This window comes from Aythya fuligula, chromosome 5 (genome assembly GCF_009819795.1).
Source record: "Aythya fuligula isolate bAytFul2 chromosome 5, bAytFul2.pri, whole genome shotgun sequence".
NCBI lineage: Eukaryota > Metazoa > Chordata > Aves > Anseriformes > Anatidae > Aythya > Aythya fuligula.
This window is the reverse complement of record NC_045563.1, coordinates 38,481,145-38,497,721: the sequence shown is the minus strand read 5'-3', so window position 1 is coordinate 38,497,721 and position 16,577 is coordinate 38,481,145. Positions and strand designations below refer to the sequence as shown.

Sequence of the window (16,577 nt, the reverse complement as noted above, 5' to 3'; positions counted from 1 at the left end):
ATAATGGAGAAATATAGCAGATGAGTCTGGAAATTTAAGTTTGTCTGGCAGTGTAAAAACAGTAAAAACAAGTCTCCTTGCTTCCTGAAGGGTGGACTCAAAATAAATAAATAAATAAGTTATTACTATTCCCTTCACTGTAGAAAGGTTAAGTACAAACAAAGAAACATTTGTGATCATAATTAATCAATTATAACACAGATAAGTGGTATTAAGATGTTCTTCTAAACTACCAATGAATAAGAAGAATTTTTTCCCAAATTTCAAGAAAGGTTACCACTATAACAAGGATGTATCCTAACAAACCTAACAAAATCTATTAATTTAAATTACAATTAAACTGTAGCACTTTAATCAGAAACAACTTCATACTATCATTATTTTTATGGAAGAAATGAAAGATATAGATGTGATGTACCTGCCTTATATCTGGCTTATTTGAACAGTTTGTTTTCCAGAAAGATAAATGGTCTTAGGCTAAAATCTAAATGTAGATTTACATTACAATATCAGTATATAAATGCATTTAAGCAAAGGAAATAAAAGTAGAGATATATCCAAAATCTTCTTATAACAACATACACGGTCATTTGTGTTTTTTTTTCCTAGTGCAAGTCTTATTCTTTCTTTACTGAATTAAAAAGAGTTTATAGAAATTACACAGCATTTACTCATGTTGGTATTTTCTGTGCAGACAATTGAATTCTATCTTGAATTCTATCTTCTTTATTATTTTTAATACAGCTAAGTCTTGCTTGTTTCTATGCTACAGAATTTACCTTATTAAAAACAGGGATAATAATTGCTCTCCAGAGAACAGTTAACATGACTTTCTACTACCAGAAAGATAATCCATATATGTAGTCAACACTGTTTTCCAGTTGACAGAATTAATTACCATCATTATTATATTTCATAGGAGTTCTAGACTTACAGCTAATTATGTCAGAAGAAAAATGCTAATAAACATTGTTATTTTCTGTCTATTCTTTTTGGCATAGATTTTTATGTTTTATAAAAGTACATCCTTTCTTTACCATAATAGTGTGTATTGGTGCATACCTCTGGTGAGAACCTGCTTGGTTTTTTCATCATAATCAAAAGCCTATTCTAAAGGGTTGTTAAGGGTCTCACCTCCTTTGGTTTGCACTGGTATGCTGAGAATGTCAGCCTCTGTGGATGGCTCATTGTTCATGCTGATGCAGTATAATGGTTCACCCAAGAAAGAAGGTTTCTTCAACCTTTTTGTGTTGAGTGCTCTTGACATAAAGTAACCTTCTTTAATACTCTTATCTCTCATCTTCTGTAAACCTTCTAGGTCATCAGGTTCCTCTGTTTGGGCCAGTGAATCCTTTGATAAGTGACTATCAGCCAATGCTTTGCTGATATAGTAGCCAGGGATTTCACTCTCTGCACTAACATACAAGCTTTTGTCTTCGAGTCCAGCCTTTTCCTGAGCTGTTAACGTCCCTACAATATGGTCTTCAACTAACATTTTGGAAAGAGTAGATGCGGAGTGAAGAGTGGAGTCTTGACTTGTGTAACAAGGGGGACTTAATCCACAAGAAAGAGATTCCTGAGACTTTGGCATGGTAACGTTGCTTATTGTTCTCTGAGGCTGCATACATTCTTCCAGAAGGGTCTTAAACTGCTCTTCAGAGAGGCCTGTTTTCTCTTCAGTCTGAAAAAAAAAAAAAGGGGGGGGGAGGACGGACAAGAATTTCTTCTGTCAAAATATAATTAATGAAAAGCAGCACCATAAAACAGTTTGAAATACAAAAGTGCTGGCAGAACTCTTAAATTTATAAATTTATATAAACTTGTTTTTAAATTCCAAACTTAATTTAAATATACATTTATATAATTGCATCATTTATGTAATGTCCACTAGGTTCTAGATAGATAAGGTGCTGAAAGTTAGGAAAAGAAGCCTGATGTCCAAAAGGCCCTGAGAGGCCCTTGATTTTGGTGAGTCTTCCACAAGATACCACTATATTTTGATTATCAAAAATTTTTTTTTTTGTATATTTTGGTTTGTTGTGTATACAGATAGCCACGTGCACTTTGAGATTTAGGTACTGGAAACAAAACAGCACATTGGTAAAAGACTTTCAGCTGTCAGTGGGGTCAAGAATGGTTTTGGACAGCAGCAGCCCATGGAGTTTGTGACGTCTTGACTAAACTATTCCCAGCCTCTCACTGTAGAAATGCAACACAGCCTCACAACCATGTGACACAAAGCACATCAGTTACTCATCTACAGTACCTACCACATCAAGTATGCTCCACAGCATGTGACAGAAGAAAGCTCCATCTCCTGTATTACAGTTTTACTGCTATCTAAGAGCAGTTTTACTGCTATCTTGCTTACAGATGGCTCACAGATGCATTTTGTCAGTAAATTTCTTATTAAGACAGGGGCATGCTCCCATCTTTTTTAGTATGCATATTTCCTATACTTAACACTTCTTACAGCTTGATATTAAAGATAATAACTGATACTATCTGGAAATAGTGAGCAATAGGAAAGGACACTTTGCTTAGAGAGGTTTGCAATGGGGGGTTCTAGCCTTTCAAATCCTTCATGCTTCCTGGTAGTAGACAAGAAAAATACTACTTGACAATTTAAAGCTGATAATGAAAAGTCAAAACATATTTTAGATATCAGTAATACACCTGCCCATGAAATAGGATATATAGAAAATATATTTTCATATTAAAACGTTATAAATAATATGCAACACCTAATGGAAAAATATATTCTCTACATTTAAGACCTTGGTCTGGAATGATATGATATGATCCTGTTTGATGTGTATGACCAGAGGAGATCACAGCCTAGGTATCACAGAATGTATGGATTATGTCTGAAAACTGCACATCCATTTTCATGAATAGGGAAAGTTTTCAGTCAGGAAGAAAATACTATTTCTTTGTCAAATTTGCTGTAGGTATTAAAAATTACAAGGTAACATGACAAAATGAATAAGAAAGATATTTTGTGTTACTTTCAGTCATCATAGTGATGATTTTGGGTAGACCTGTGTGGTGTCAAGAGTTGGACTTGATGATCCTTAAGGGTCCCTTCCAACTCAGGATATTCTATGATTCTATGATTCTATTGATTACAGTTCAGGCACTGGTTTATGTACCTAAACTGAGTTTTATAGATTTATCCTACCATTTTTTCACCAGTATTTTTCTATACAGATCAATTTAATTCACATTTTGAGCTCACTTACAGAAGATGCAAGAGAAGAAAACTGTTTTGAAGAGAAGTTAAGGGCTTTTAAACAGCAAGAGAAAGCTTCAGACTGTTATTATATGTAGAGAACTCTATTTAAATAAACACGAAATCAGGAAATCATATTGAGACTCAGCTAATGTTGATATCAATGTACTTTTGATAACTAAAATCAAACCACAACCTTAAACAGTGAACACTTACTTAGATACTAGAGAAAAAAAATACGACCTCTTCAAAATCTTTTCTCAGGCTTTTAAATTTAAATCCTGGTCAAGAAAATACTCACTGATGAAAAGTAAGTCGGAGAGGGAAAAACAGTTATTACCAGAATGCACAACAAACCAGAAATAAAATCTACATCAATGGTGAGTATATCACCGAGCAGGATATTATCCTATGTAAACATAACTATTTATATCACAGAAGATGCTCACATCTGGAAACCCACATGGATTCCCAACACGTTTTTGAGTGTGTGGTTCTATACTAACATATTTCATAGCTCTTGGCCAAGACCATTTGGAGTTAATTTTATGTTAATGACAGGGCAATTCACTCACTGCACAAAAGAATTCCGCATCTGGTATGAATGCATAAGTACAAAATGAACATAGTGAAGAATATCATCTTGTTCTGCCTTTCTTTTGTCCTTTTATTCTCCCCAACTCCACCCTATTTATCTGCAATCTTCTTTTGCTTGTCCAAATTTCTCTTTTTTAATTTTCTCTTTTTTAATTTTCTCAATTAGCTCATGCTTTACCTTTATTATTACCTGAGGGCTAGGTGGGGAGATTTAGTGCCTAAGGCCAGTGGGGTGGGAAATGACTATAACAGCTATAGAGTGAAAAAGTTTGGTAATTTTGTAGGCTTGTTTTCCTCCTGAGAAACAAGCTTGCTGCAAAACAGTGTAAAATACTGCTTTATTATTTGTCTCTTCCTCCCTTTGGATTATTTCAGAAGACATATTTGCAAGTATGTACATACAAGGAAAGTATTTAACATACCTCACAAAAAATATTTTAAAATAATAAAGGCTTACTGTTTGTAATTTTTTCCTGTCAAAGTCACTTCAGGATTAAGAAAAAATGTACAGCAGAAAAGAAGATAGCCCTTAAACAGCCATAAACCACCTACTAATAAACCATCAGCAAGAAATTTATACCTAAATGACAGTAGAAAGGCTGCTGTTGAAACCAGAAAACTGAGTTTAGGGAAGCATGTAATACATTAAGGGGAGAGACCTCACTCCAGAAAAGGCTGTGCATTTGCAAGCAAATGACCATCTTAACACCTGGGACCCCATAATGCAGTAACTGTATTAGGAGGCTGTAAAGTGCACATTTGTACATACCAGAATAAATCCCATCACAGCTCACTTTACTAGTTTAGAGTCACAAGACTTAGCATCAGTAAAGCAGTCTTGGGGAGACACTAAATTCCATTTCTCCCAAGCTTTCACTGACCTCACTGTAAATAATTTACAACTCCTAGACAGAAAACAATACTTAGAGATATTCCTTTTAAACCAGAAGGACGTAAGTTTAATGTCATTCAAAATGCAGAAACAATCCACTAGACAAGGGAAAATGAGCTCTTACATCTGGTTCCCATTAGAAATTGGAAACCTTTTAATTGTTCTGGCTAATTTTTAATAGGACACTGAGTCCTACTCATTTCCTAAGCTTTTTACTGTTAATGATCCAAAAAATGAACTCCTAGCTAGGCGTTTAGGAGCCTGCTAATCACCTTTACTGTTATGTGTGGCTGTTTTTTCACACACTCGTGGCCATTCCCTGACTGAAGATCTCTTGTTCTTCACTGAATTCCTCACTGACATGGGTCTTACTGCATGCGGTAGGAATGCAAACTGGTAGATAGCTGTAGACAGACCTGCTGTGACTACAGGCTTGCAAGTTCAAAGCTTTAGGATTGTTTTCCACATCTGTACATTAACGGAGAAAAACTAATGGTGAAAAGCCTTATCAGATTTTAGCATGAGGAGAAAGCAAATACTTTAGGATTGTTTCTAACTACAGTAAATAATCATAAAATGACACGCAACAAATGAAGTACTAGAAAAGCAGGGGTATTTAAGGACTCGTAGCTGGCATTTGTCTATATTTTGTTGCTTGATCTGAAAGTATTACAAGCTACAATTATGATATCTTATTTGCTTGAAACGATTTACTTTGATATTTTTTATTGAAATGTAGGACTGCAAATGTCATTTCTAAAGTAACTGCTCTCTCCTGATCAGAAGACCCCATTTTGAGTATACACTGGTCTAACAAGACGATGTTTAGATTTTTGACATAGCGGCACAGGAATTTTTTAGACAGTATAGTTAGTTCCAGACTACTTAATAGTTTATCAAATGGCTTTCTCTGTTCTGCTTTCAAAAGGCCATCCTTGCCTTGTGTCTCCCACTACTCAACTCAATGTTCACCATCAATCCTAAGGCAATCTTTCCTCCAGGCTTACTTCTGAATGTACTGAGACAAACTGTAACTACATCAGGTCATAAAAACGCTTATGAAGGAGCTTCTGGAGAGGACAATAATGTGCGCTGATTTGATGGTGTTCAAAATCAAGGCTGGAAGCTGAATAATGGATTCAGAAATTAGGATCTCCTTGTGCTGCAATCATGATTCACTTGTTTGCTTCTCATTCAGGTGGGTTTGAAGACTTCTGTACACTCTCAAAAAAGACATAAATCTTTAAGAGTGAATGGGATTCCTGAACTATATGAGAAAATATCCTGCTTATGCTCTTTTCCTCCACGTGCTATCTTTCCTTCTGTTAGTTACATTTTCCTTTCTCTTATTTTTTTCTGTGTTCTACTTGTGTAATGGCAGAATGGAAAGGTCTGGTAGTCTATTTTATCTAGGTGCTGCTGCTAAAAGCCAGGAAACAGAACAGAAGGACCTAGGCAAGAAAACAGGGACAGGAACACCAGGAAAAAAAAAAAAAAAAAAAAAAAAAAGGAGTAGAGAGAAGATTCACAAGCCATCAGATCCACATCATGATAACCATTATAAGGTGCATGGAAACAGATAAATTCTCTATGGGGAAAAAATAAAAAAATAAAAAAGCATAAAAATTTTAGAAGAAAAAAAAAATAATTTCATTACTAATTTTAAAAAAATTTTCCTCTTTCTGTAACAAAGAGAAATCTTAACAGAAACCAGAAGGGGAGATGAGTTTATATAGTTTTGCTTTTCATTAGTGTAGCAATAGACACCAATGAAAGTAGCTGAAAATTTTGAAAGAGAGATGGTAATTGTAGTTGTTAATTTCTTTTTTATTTTTAACAGCCTACAGGGTGTACATGTTAAAAAAAAAAAAAAAAAAAAGACAAGTTCTTGCAGGCAAAACTAATTTAAACACGCATATTTTAGTCATTACAAAGAGCCATATTACTCTTTTTTATTTTATCTTTCTTAAAAATACCCAGTCAATTGCTTGTGGCTTAAACATTAAAATAATGAAAAACTACTTCTACATCTATGCCACACCCTGCAGGCTTTAGAAGGAGAACACAACTGGCTGCCACAGGTAACTAAAGTAGAAAAAAAAGGAAGTTAAAATACTTTTTACAAAAAAAAAAAATCTCATTTAATAGCATATATTGCAATAACTAAGCAATATTGCAGTTATATGATTTGTGAGGTATTACACTAGGATATAATGAAGAGATTTTGGCCACTGTAAGAGTGAATTTCAGCTTGGACGCATCTGGAAATAATTTTAAAATTTTGAAAGGTCCAAACAGTTATTTTGAATTGTTATAATATCCAAGTTGTACTTTTTACCCTTCATTTTCTGAAACTTACTTTCAATTTTAGATTCATTTCTCTGTAGCTTTTGATCTACAGGTTGTATAGCATTTTCACACAGGGGCACCAAAATCTAATTTGTACATTCTCTCCAAATATTAAGGAGGCAATGTCAGAAAACAAAATTTGAAAACATCACATGTATTAAGTTCCTAAGATTCCTGTCAGTAATCTATTTGTTAATCAAAACTAAGTATTTGAAGTGATTAAAATTTCGTACTTATCACAATTGCCTGCATATATGCATTTGAGGAAGACTGTTACTCTGAATCTCCACTTTTATTAGCTGAACCAAACGGCATTTGTAAACTTTAGACCCCAAACAGTATTGAGGAGACTGGATTCAAACCTAGATGCTTAAAATATCAATTATAGCTCCTGAAAATCTGTATTTCCGTTGATATGTTGGCTTTTTCTTTCATTTTAGGAGCTATTATGCATGAAAAAAATATTTCTTATAAAAGAAAGATAAGTGAGTTTTGATTTACAAAACAAACAAATGTTTTAGTACCCAATTAATTCAGAAATTGTAGGTTTTGCACAACAAAGCAAGAAGTTGACAAAGTAATAGCAAAGGAAATTCTCAATATATTGTATATGATACCTAAAGACAAAAGCAAGTGAAGAGTAATAGACATTACTTTTAATTGTACTTTAAATTAAAGAACTTTAAAGGCCAAGTGCCGGGTCCTGCACCTGGGGCGCAATAACCCCAAGCAGAGCTACAGACTGGGAGAGGATTGGTTGGAAAGCTGCCTGGTGGAGAAGGACCTGGGAGTATTGGTGGATAGTCGGCTGAATATGAGCCAGCAGTGTGCTCAGGTGGCCAAGAAGGCCAACAGCATCCTGGCTTGTATAAGAAGCAGTGTGGCCAGCAGGTCTAGGGAGGTGATCGTCCCCCTGTACTCGGCTCTGGTGAGGCCGCACCTCGAGTACTGTGTTCAGTTTTGGGCCCCTCGCTACAAGAAGGACATCGAGGTGCCTGAGTGGGCCCAGAGAAGGGTGACGAAGCTGGTGAGGGGCCTGGAGAACAAGTCCTATGAGGAGCAGCTGAGGGAACTGGGCTTGTTCAGGCTGGAGAAAAGGAGGCTCAGGGGCGACCTTATTGCTCTCTATAGGTACCTTAAAGGAAGCTGTAGCGAGGTGGGGGTTGGTCTGTTCTCCCACATGCCTGGTGACAGGACGAGGGGGAATGGGCTTAAGTTGCGTCAGGGGAGTTTTAGGTTAGGTGTTAGGAAGAACTTCTTTACTGAAAGGGTTGTTAGGCATTGGAATGGGCTGCCCAGGGAAGCGGTAGAGTCACCATCCCTGGAGGTCTTTAAAAGACGTTTAGATGTAAAGCTTAGTGATATGGTTTAGTGGAGGACTGTTAGTGTTAGGTTAGAGGTTGGACTCGATGATCTTGAGGTCTCTTCCAACCTAGAAATTCTGTGTGATTCTGTGAACTTTTTCCTATTTAACTAACCTTTCTCTAAAATGTGTGTGAAACTATGACTAAATCTGGTTAGGTCTAACCTTCCTAAAACACAAACTATTATACCTTAAATAAAAAGTTAGTTTCAAACAAAAAAATTTTTGCTGTTCAAGATATAAGAGGGATTAATCAGTGACTAGGAAGTGTTACTACCTAAGTAATTGAGTCTGCTGAATGAAATGAATTAATAAACCAAAGTATGATGGCTATAGTCTCTTTCAGAGGTGTTGAGAGATATTTTATGAATTTGAATATACTTTGTTTTGTTTGGCTCAGTACACTTTCATTTGAATTTGAGAAACCAAACAGAAGCTGGAAGAGTAAGCAACTAGTTTTAATCTTTTGATGATGAATAAAAACAAATGCAAAAAGAGATCTAGTATTCTAAAATCTTGGAGGCTCTGGAAGCAATTGAATTAGACCACTAACTGCAGATAATACTTCCTTTTAACTAGTAGTTTTAAACAATATATATTATATATTTTTAAACACCTGTGTTTATATATATATATACATGTATATATATGTTGAAACATATAAAACATTTTCAGCATCTTAATAAAATCTGGTTTTGTGCAAAAGAAATACTAAAAAGTCATTGCATTCTCCTCTTTAACTACTGGCACCTCTTACTCTAAACTTTAATATCTGTATTTAATTGTACAGTATGTTGGATTATTGTATATATCATATAATAAAAGAAAGTCATTAGCTATGTTTCAGTAATTTTCAAACACTGCTGTCTTGCTACTGAATTATACTTCAGTTTCATAGGTTGCAGAGCACAAATTTCTAGTAAGCAGGAATATGCAAACAAAGGAATTTTGTACACTACATTTCATGGAACAAAAGCTAAGAAGAAAATTGTAAGTAAACATATTAAAATGTGTAATTAAACATGCATACAGCATTTTCTTGACAAGGTCAAAGACGTACTGAATGTACCAGGCACTTTTCATTGAAAATCAACAAATCCTAGTAGCTACTAAACAGTAACAATCAACCACTCCTTATGAACATATCTAAAAAGTTGAAGAATGACAATAGCTGCATAAGTCGTGATTAAAAAAAATATATTGTTTTAATACTAAACTATGATAAAAGTCTCTGATTTAAATCACTTTGAATTCAAAATTCATCTATTCCAAAGGCTGTCAACAGATGTTTTGAAAGAATTCAGTTCTTCTAACTTCAGATTAGTTCAACATTTAGCTCATCTAATCTACTGCATTTGTAGATTAAAAATAAATAAATAAATAAATAAATAAAAGCATTGTACTACCAATGAGTCACGGCATATTATTCTCTCTCATTTCTAAAATCTTCCTCAACCAGTGGATAGCTCCCTGTTTGTAGAACACTTCATACACTTTCATAAGCTTTCAAGTATTCTTAGGTAGAATGCAAATTCTTTTAACTTGGGCACACAGAACATATGTACAAAAATGTAAGACATTCCTGAACTGGTATTTACAATCTATTATGCTGAATAAGACTTTCATTTTCTAGCGTCAACTGAAGAAGCAATTTCTGCAACCTAGGTTATTTATCATTCACAGTTTCCTAAACATCTCATTTCATGTTTTTAATTGTTTGTTATTAAGCATTTAACAGATTTCATTCCACAGAACTAACTTCCCCAAATGTTATTAAGTTGTGGCTTTAATTTGCAGCAAAGCCAATAGAGTAGACAAAAATGCCTTGATGTGGTTGCAGCTGCTTTCTGTTACAAAAAAACATTTATTTTTCCTTTTTTCTCATGTTGGCTTTTATTTTTCCCCAAGAAATAGATAGATACAATGCAGCATAATGTCTACCACTGTCTTATTATATCTTATGTCTTATAAGATATGTATAAGATATCTTATTATATCTTATGTCTTATAATACATATCTATATGTATTATGTCTTATTAAAACTCTCCATGTTGAGATTTTAAGAATACTTACAGATCTTAATACTTATAATTTATTAGGGGAAAATATAAATAGGAATAAAACTGAGGATACAGAGATTTATTTCTTGATAACACAGAACATTTGATTGCAAATGCTAAAAACAACAGAAGTAACAAAATCCATCCAATACGAAGGAAAACAGGGAAGCCATAAACACATCGTCTAGAGGACCAACGTAATTAGGTGCACTTCAGTCTCACTAAAAACAAGAAGTACTGGCCCAAGGAGCAGTAAGCCATGAATATTCAGCAAAAGCAAATAATAATAATAATAATACACAAATATTCTTGGAGTTCAGAGCATATTTCCTGATATTCTTTAGGGATATTTTTAAGAGAATCTTTAAGTGGCCCCATGTATCAATAGCACTTCTGAATGCTGACTCCTTCTATGTAACATACACACGTATACTGTGAACCTGAACAGTGCTATATATTTTGGAGATGGAAATATTTGTTCCCAGTAGTAGAAGTATATATGAAGTTCTGCTGTACATGGAATAACAAGATACAGAAAGCAGCAGAGTTTTCTAGCGAAGTAAGACAGCATGCATTCAATTACCTAATAGAGTTAAGGAAAAAAAATACAGTTTCTTTTAACGTGGTTTTCTTACTAAGCTTTGGACTCTGCCTTATCTTGTATTGTCTTGTTGTAGTTCATTCCACAAGATCAGTAGAAGAGTGTGTACGGTATTGCAAATATGAAAACCTACTTCACTATTTAGTGCCTAAGAAGGAGAAATAGGGTTTCCATTTAGAAATAGAGCTCCCATTTACAGCTTATGAAACGTTTCTGACCACTTCAATTCACAACATGAATATCTGTAGGACAGCCTGTCTGAGGAACAGCCCATCTAAAACCTATGAAAATGTGATCGCTTTTTAGAGAAAAATCTCTGCACACTGATAAATGAGTAAGACTAGGGATAATTTTGCCACATCTCAGTGTCTGCTTATGAGAGGTCAAAGAAAGAACTGATAAAGAATTTGATTTTCTTTTTGTGTTTGGTGGGGCTCGTTGCCACAAGGTAAGTGCAAAGTTTCTATAGGGAATGTCAGGTTGCAGCTGTGCTTGTCAATGTGGGCATATATCTTACAGAGCGCTGAAAAAACATTCTTAAGAAAGAATAAGGAAGAACCTTTTTGTTTTCTAAAGAATGGAAGGGTATTTTGAAATGAGACACCTTTCCATTACAAATGTAAAACCAAAAGCCTTTAGGAAGAATGTGATGAACAGTATTGCCCTAGGGAAAACATTTTATTTGGAGCTTGCCTTCACCCGTTCTTGACTGAGGGGGAATCCTTTCAGTAAGTACAAGAACATGAGTTTAACCTTGAAATATTCAAATACGCATTACCTGAAAATTTATATTTACAACATAACAATAAAAAAGCTAAGACCAAGATTAAAAAAAAAAAAAAAAAAAAAGTGCTTGCAGATCTGTTAATAGTATATAATATTTGTCAGCTCTTTTTCAAAAAGAAAATTTGAAATGATTGTGTTTTTCATTTTTTGTCCAACTACAAACATTACTCTTCAGGAGCTCTAGTTAAAATAAACCTTAGACTGCTTAAAATAAAACTTAGACTGCTTGTTAAATCCCTTATAGGCTTTCCTCAGGCTTGTATAACAAATACAGTAAATGTGCAATTGTACCAGTAACTATATGCCTGCTGGAGTTATAGATTTCCTATATTATTATAGCTAAAATGCATGTTTTTTATGATCTTGCTGAACTAGAAAATGCGTAAGCATTGTAAGACTGGGTAGGAGTGCCAACCTCTTCCTTCTTCTTCTGGGGAGGGGTGGGAAAACTTCACTGTCATTTTTTGCCGCTAAATTTATTTTAGTTTTTAATTCTCTAGGCCTTAGATATAAAAAGCACTTTCAGCATTTGTTGTTCTTTTTCTCAGTCACAGGTCTTTTCTCATGTCCCAGAACAAAGACATCTAGAAAAGTGTATGCATTTGAAATGCTGCAATCCCTTATTATTATTTGTATTACACTGGTTCCTGTAACAAGAAGCACAAGTCCACATATCTGTGTTAGGACAGAAAGCAAGAAGGCCTTTACTCACTTAGGAGAGTAGGACTGACTCAACTATGGAAGCTATGAGCCAAAAGATACATGAAACAGTGACATAGTATGCATGTTTCCTTCCCTCCAACATGCTCCTTTCCTGGTAAACCCCTGGGTGGTAAATATATATATATATATAAATATAAAAAAGAGAAAGATATATTTGTAACTGGAAGCAAGGATGGCATTCAACAGGTACCACCACCACCACGCTGGCAAGGCTCCTCTATCATCAAAGGAAATGCCACAAGCATTCATTCACAAGTGACAGATGCTCAAGAAACTAGACAGCCCACATGAGTATTTACTAAGCACAAGCATGCCAGCGTTTCTGCACTAGGAACAACAACAAAAAAAGTATTCTGTTCATGTAGAAATCTAAAGGTCTTATAGTAAAAAGACTCATATTTTTAAAAATAATGTCTTGATATTTGAATACTGTTTGAATTTTTCAATCATTTTCAGCCAACCGTGCTCATGTAAAAAAGCGAAAGAGATGCAATTCAAAAGAGCACTGGTTGTAAGAAATCTTACTTTCAGGCAAATTATTACAACTCTAGAAACAATGAGCAAATCACCAAAAAGTAAAATGGTACAGCTATGCATAGCTCACAGAAAACTCACTTTTTTTTGCACTTCGAAACATAATAGCTAAATACGAAATATAAAATAGTAAGAATATAATATAAAATAAATATAAAATAATAGGAATAACTAAGATATATTTTTAAATTAGGCTTGTGACAGTCTGATTTATAATCATTTTAAGTCAGGACAATCTTGCTGATTTCATTAATGTACACCACTGCACAAAAAGGGAAAAAGTTTAATATTTCTCCTAGTAAAAGACATGAAAGCACCACAAGATTCATATTCTTCAAAAGGAAAATTGTGTAATTTTATCATGCATTTCAGATACGGGTGACTCTATTGGAGTTGGAGCCTGTATTTTGCCCATGCATGAAGTCAAAGTTCACATGTCACTCATAAGGTCTGAAAGATTAATTTACAAAAAGTCTGTGTGATCACATTACAAGGTCAATCGCTTAAACACAAAGCCCTTTTGCACCCCAGTCGCTTGGAACTTTCCTTACTGCACATTGGAATTTTTTTTGCCCAGTTGCTTTGGTTAAAAAAAAAAAAAAAAAGTTAACAGCTGTGTTTCTGATGAATTAATGATGACATTGTTGGTTTTAGAGGATACTACACTTTTCTCAGTTATGTGGAATCACAGCTACTGAATCAGCAGGCAATGACACAGTTGAGTGTTTTGTGTGCATCTTCCAGGCACTTAGCAGAAAGCTTATTCATAGGACAACTTATTCATAAGACAAATTTGGATAGAGGGTTCCCATTGAAATACATCAAGAAAAGAGCAAATCGTTTGTTTTGAAAAAAAAAAAGAGTAGAAGCTAAGGCTGAATGATAAATACATGTCATAACTTCTTTAACCAAGGACACCCACTGCTTATCTTAACGTGTTTTTCCTTTAAACATTCCAATTAAATATTTCAATTATTTCCAGTTAGTCATTTTAAATTTCAACTAAGCATTTTCTAATTAAGTATTTCAGCCTTCTTTAGGCATTTCAGTATAGATGTGCAAATTATTCAAGTTAAATGTGTGACAGATGTGATTCAAACACATTTCATATACCTGGCTAAGAGAAGTATAACAGATGCTTTTAGAAAATTTCTCTCTAAAAACACACAGTTTAGCAGCAGCTTCTAGCCTTATTATACTGCCAGAATAGCATACTACAAGAGATGGAAATTCTGGACATCTGATTTTTTTATACTAACAAAAATAATAAAAACAAAAAGACAGCCCTCTTGTTGCTAGAGACATGAAACTCCATAGAAATCCTGAGACTGTATACAGCTGCAATCTGGAAGGATGCTGCTGGGTAGTATAGAATCTGTAACATAATTAGGTCTGTATATACCAGCCCAGCCAGTATGACTTGAGAGCTATGATGTTCAAATCACTCCTAAAATTAATTGGTTTTAATTAAGAAAAACACATCATGGTTATGAGCCACACAATGATACTCTATCCTTTTTAGGGACATCAGAAATCCATCCCTTCTGGAATTTTAAGAATGCATTGTTGTGGATCTCACTGGTCTGGCTGGCAGGAGCCACAACTAATTTATTCTTGCCTTGTGGAGTCTGCTCACGTGTGCATCCCCTTATGGTACTAAGTACCCCTTGAGATGGGAGTTCTTTTCATGCACCTGATGCATCTGGTGCAGTCTGTTTTACTTCATTATTGGAAGTATGCTCCTTACGTGGGTCATTCACTTCTGGTTTTGTGTGAGCACAGGTTACATTGTCTAGTGGGAGCAGTAGGCTGTAAGTCCCCATACTAAAAAGCCATAGGAAGGATAGAGCCAGGAAGGAACAACAAGGGAAGGTATATAATATAGGTATTTTTGTATTTTATCCTCAATCACCTTTGGGAAAATTAATTAAAGCACTTCAGTCTCCTTACTCAGACCTGGACGTGCTAAGCACCAGGTCATCATGCCTTGCACCTTTCAGGCTTGCTGTCTTTGGTCCCCAAAAAGCTTGACATCCCTCACATAATAGAGTCCAGTGTCAGTGACAGCCATGAACGGTACTGCACTGAATCTGTTCTACAACCTAGTGAGGAGGGATGGCTTTCTCTTCAAAGATGACAGATGTAGTTTGAAACAGCAGACTTACAAAGAACTATAGTTCTACCATTGCTAGACACATGTCTGAACCATAAGAGATAAGTAATTAGAAGTTATCTTCCTTGCTTGAAACAAAAATGTTTTAAATGTGTCTGGCTTTACAAAGTTTCTCTAGGTTTTCAACCTGAAAAAGACAAAGGTACCTGCCTAGAGCTCCCGTGAGATACCTATGTTCCAGAAAATGAGAGTCTAGACAGTTTTGTTTTCTCTTTTTATTGTGTGTGTGTTTTTATTTTTGTTCTCTTTCTTTCTCACTTTTATCAGTTAGCCGTAGGCTGTTCCCAGCTAAGTAAACTGGCTGCTCTAAATATTATTCTAAACCACATAATCCTTACCCTGAAGTGCAGAGAAAGCCCAGGAATTAACATACATTCACCCAATCCAGCTTTAACTAACTTGCCCAATGTGGGAGTGCAGTGAGTTAGCCTAGCTGCTGTACCTATGTTTCTCTCGTGATGTTAGTAGGACTTACTTGGTAAAATTTCAAAATAACAAAATCTTCTAAAAATAATAATAATAATAATAATAAAAAGTCTCACTAATGGTGATCAGTAGTTTAAATCCTTCTCATTATTTATACATGCACGTGTGTGTGTGGAGCTGAGTATGAGCAAGTATGTATGTATGTATATACCCACCATGCACCCCATTTAATTAATTCATTTAATCATTTACTGGCTTATTCACAAATAGAAATATCAAGATGGACACAAAGATGCTGGACATGAAAACAGTACAAAATACTACAATATTACAAATAAAGTCATAAGTGAAGTGGATGTGCGTAACACAAATTCATATTCTGCAGCATTAGGTAGTCAATTATATAATAAAATAAAATTTAAAAAATCCCAATATTTGACTCCAGGACACGCAGAGAAAATCTGGATCACTGTAGCTCCCAAAACCACAAAATAGACCCATATGTTCATGAAAAAGGACCATATGGAAAAAATCCATCTTTCAAAAATATCCAGGGATAATAACCAGACTCAAAGAATCCTAATCATTTATATAATAAGGAAGATTTATTTTTCTCATGACACAGGAAAAAAGTTCGTGCTGAAATCTTTAAAAGATTAGTCTGGGAAAAAAGAGCAGTGGATGTCGACTAGGACACTGATATAACAAATATATTGAGATAAGAACTGAAAGGACAGCTTTTGTCCTCCAAACAGACTATTTCAGATGAGCATTTACTGGCTGAGGGTTCTACCAGGAGGAAATCTTCTGCTTTTAGACAGTCCCTCGTCCCTAAATTAC

General features: G+C 34.8%; 1 protein-coding gene across 1 annotated transcript in view; it reads right to left on the bottom strand.

Moving 5' to 3' along the window:
- Positions 1–16,577, bottom strand: part of FSIP1 (fibrous sheath interacting protein 1) — an 81,185-nt gene that overhangs the window by 2,450 nt on the left and 62,158 nt on the right. The window contains exon 12 of the mRNA XM_032187629.1: positions 1,135–1,681. Coding sequence (XP_032043520.1) covers positions 1,135–1,681 — 547 coding nt within the window. The remainder of the gene's footprint in view (positions 1–1,134; positions 1,682–16,577) is intronic.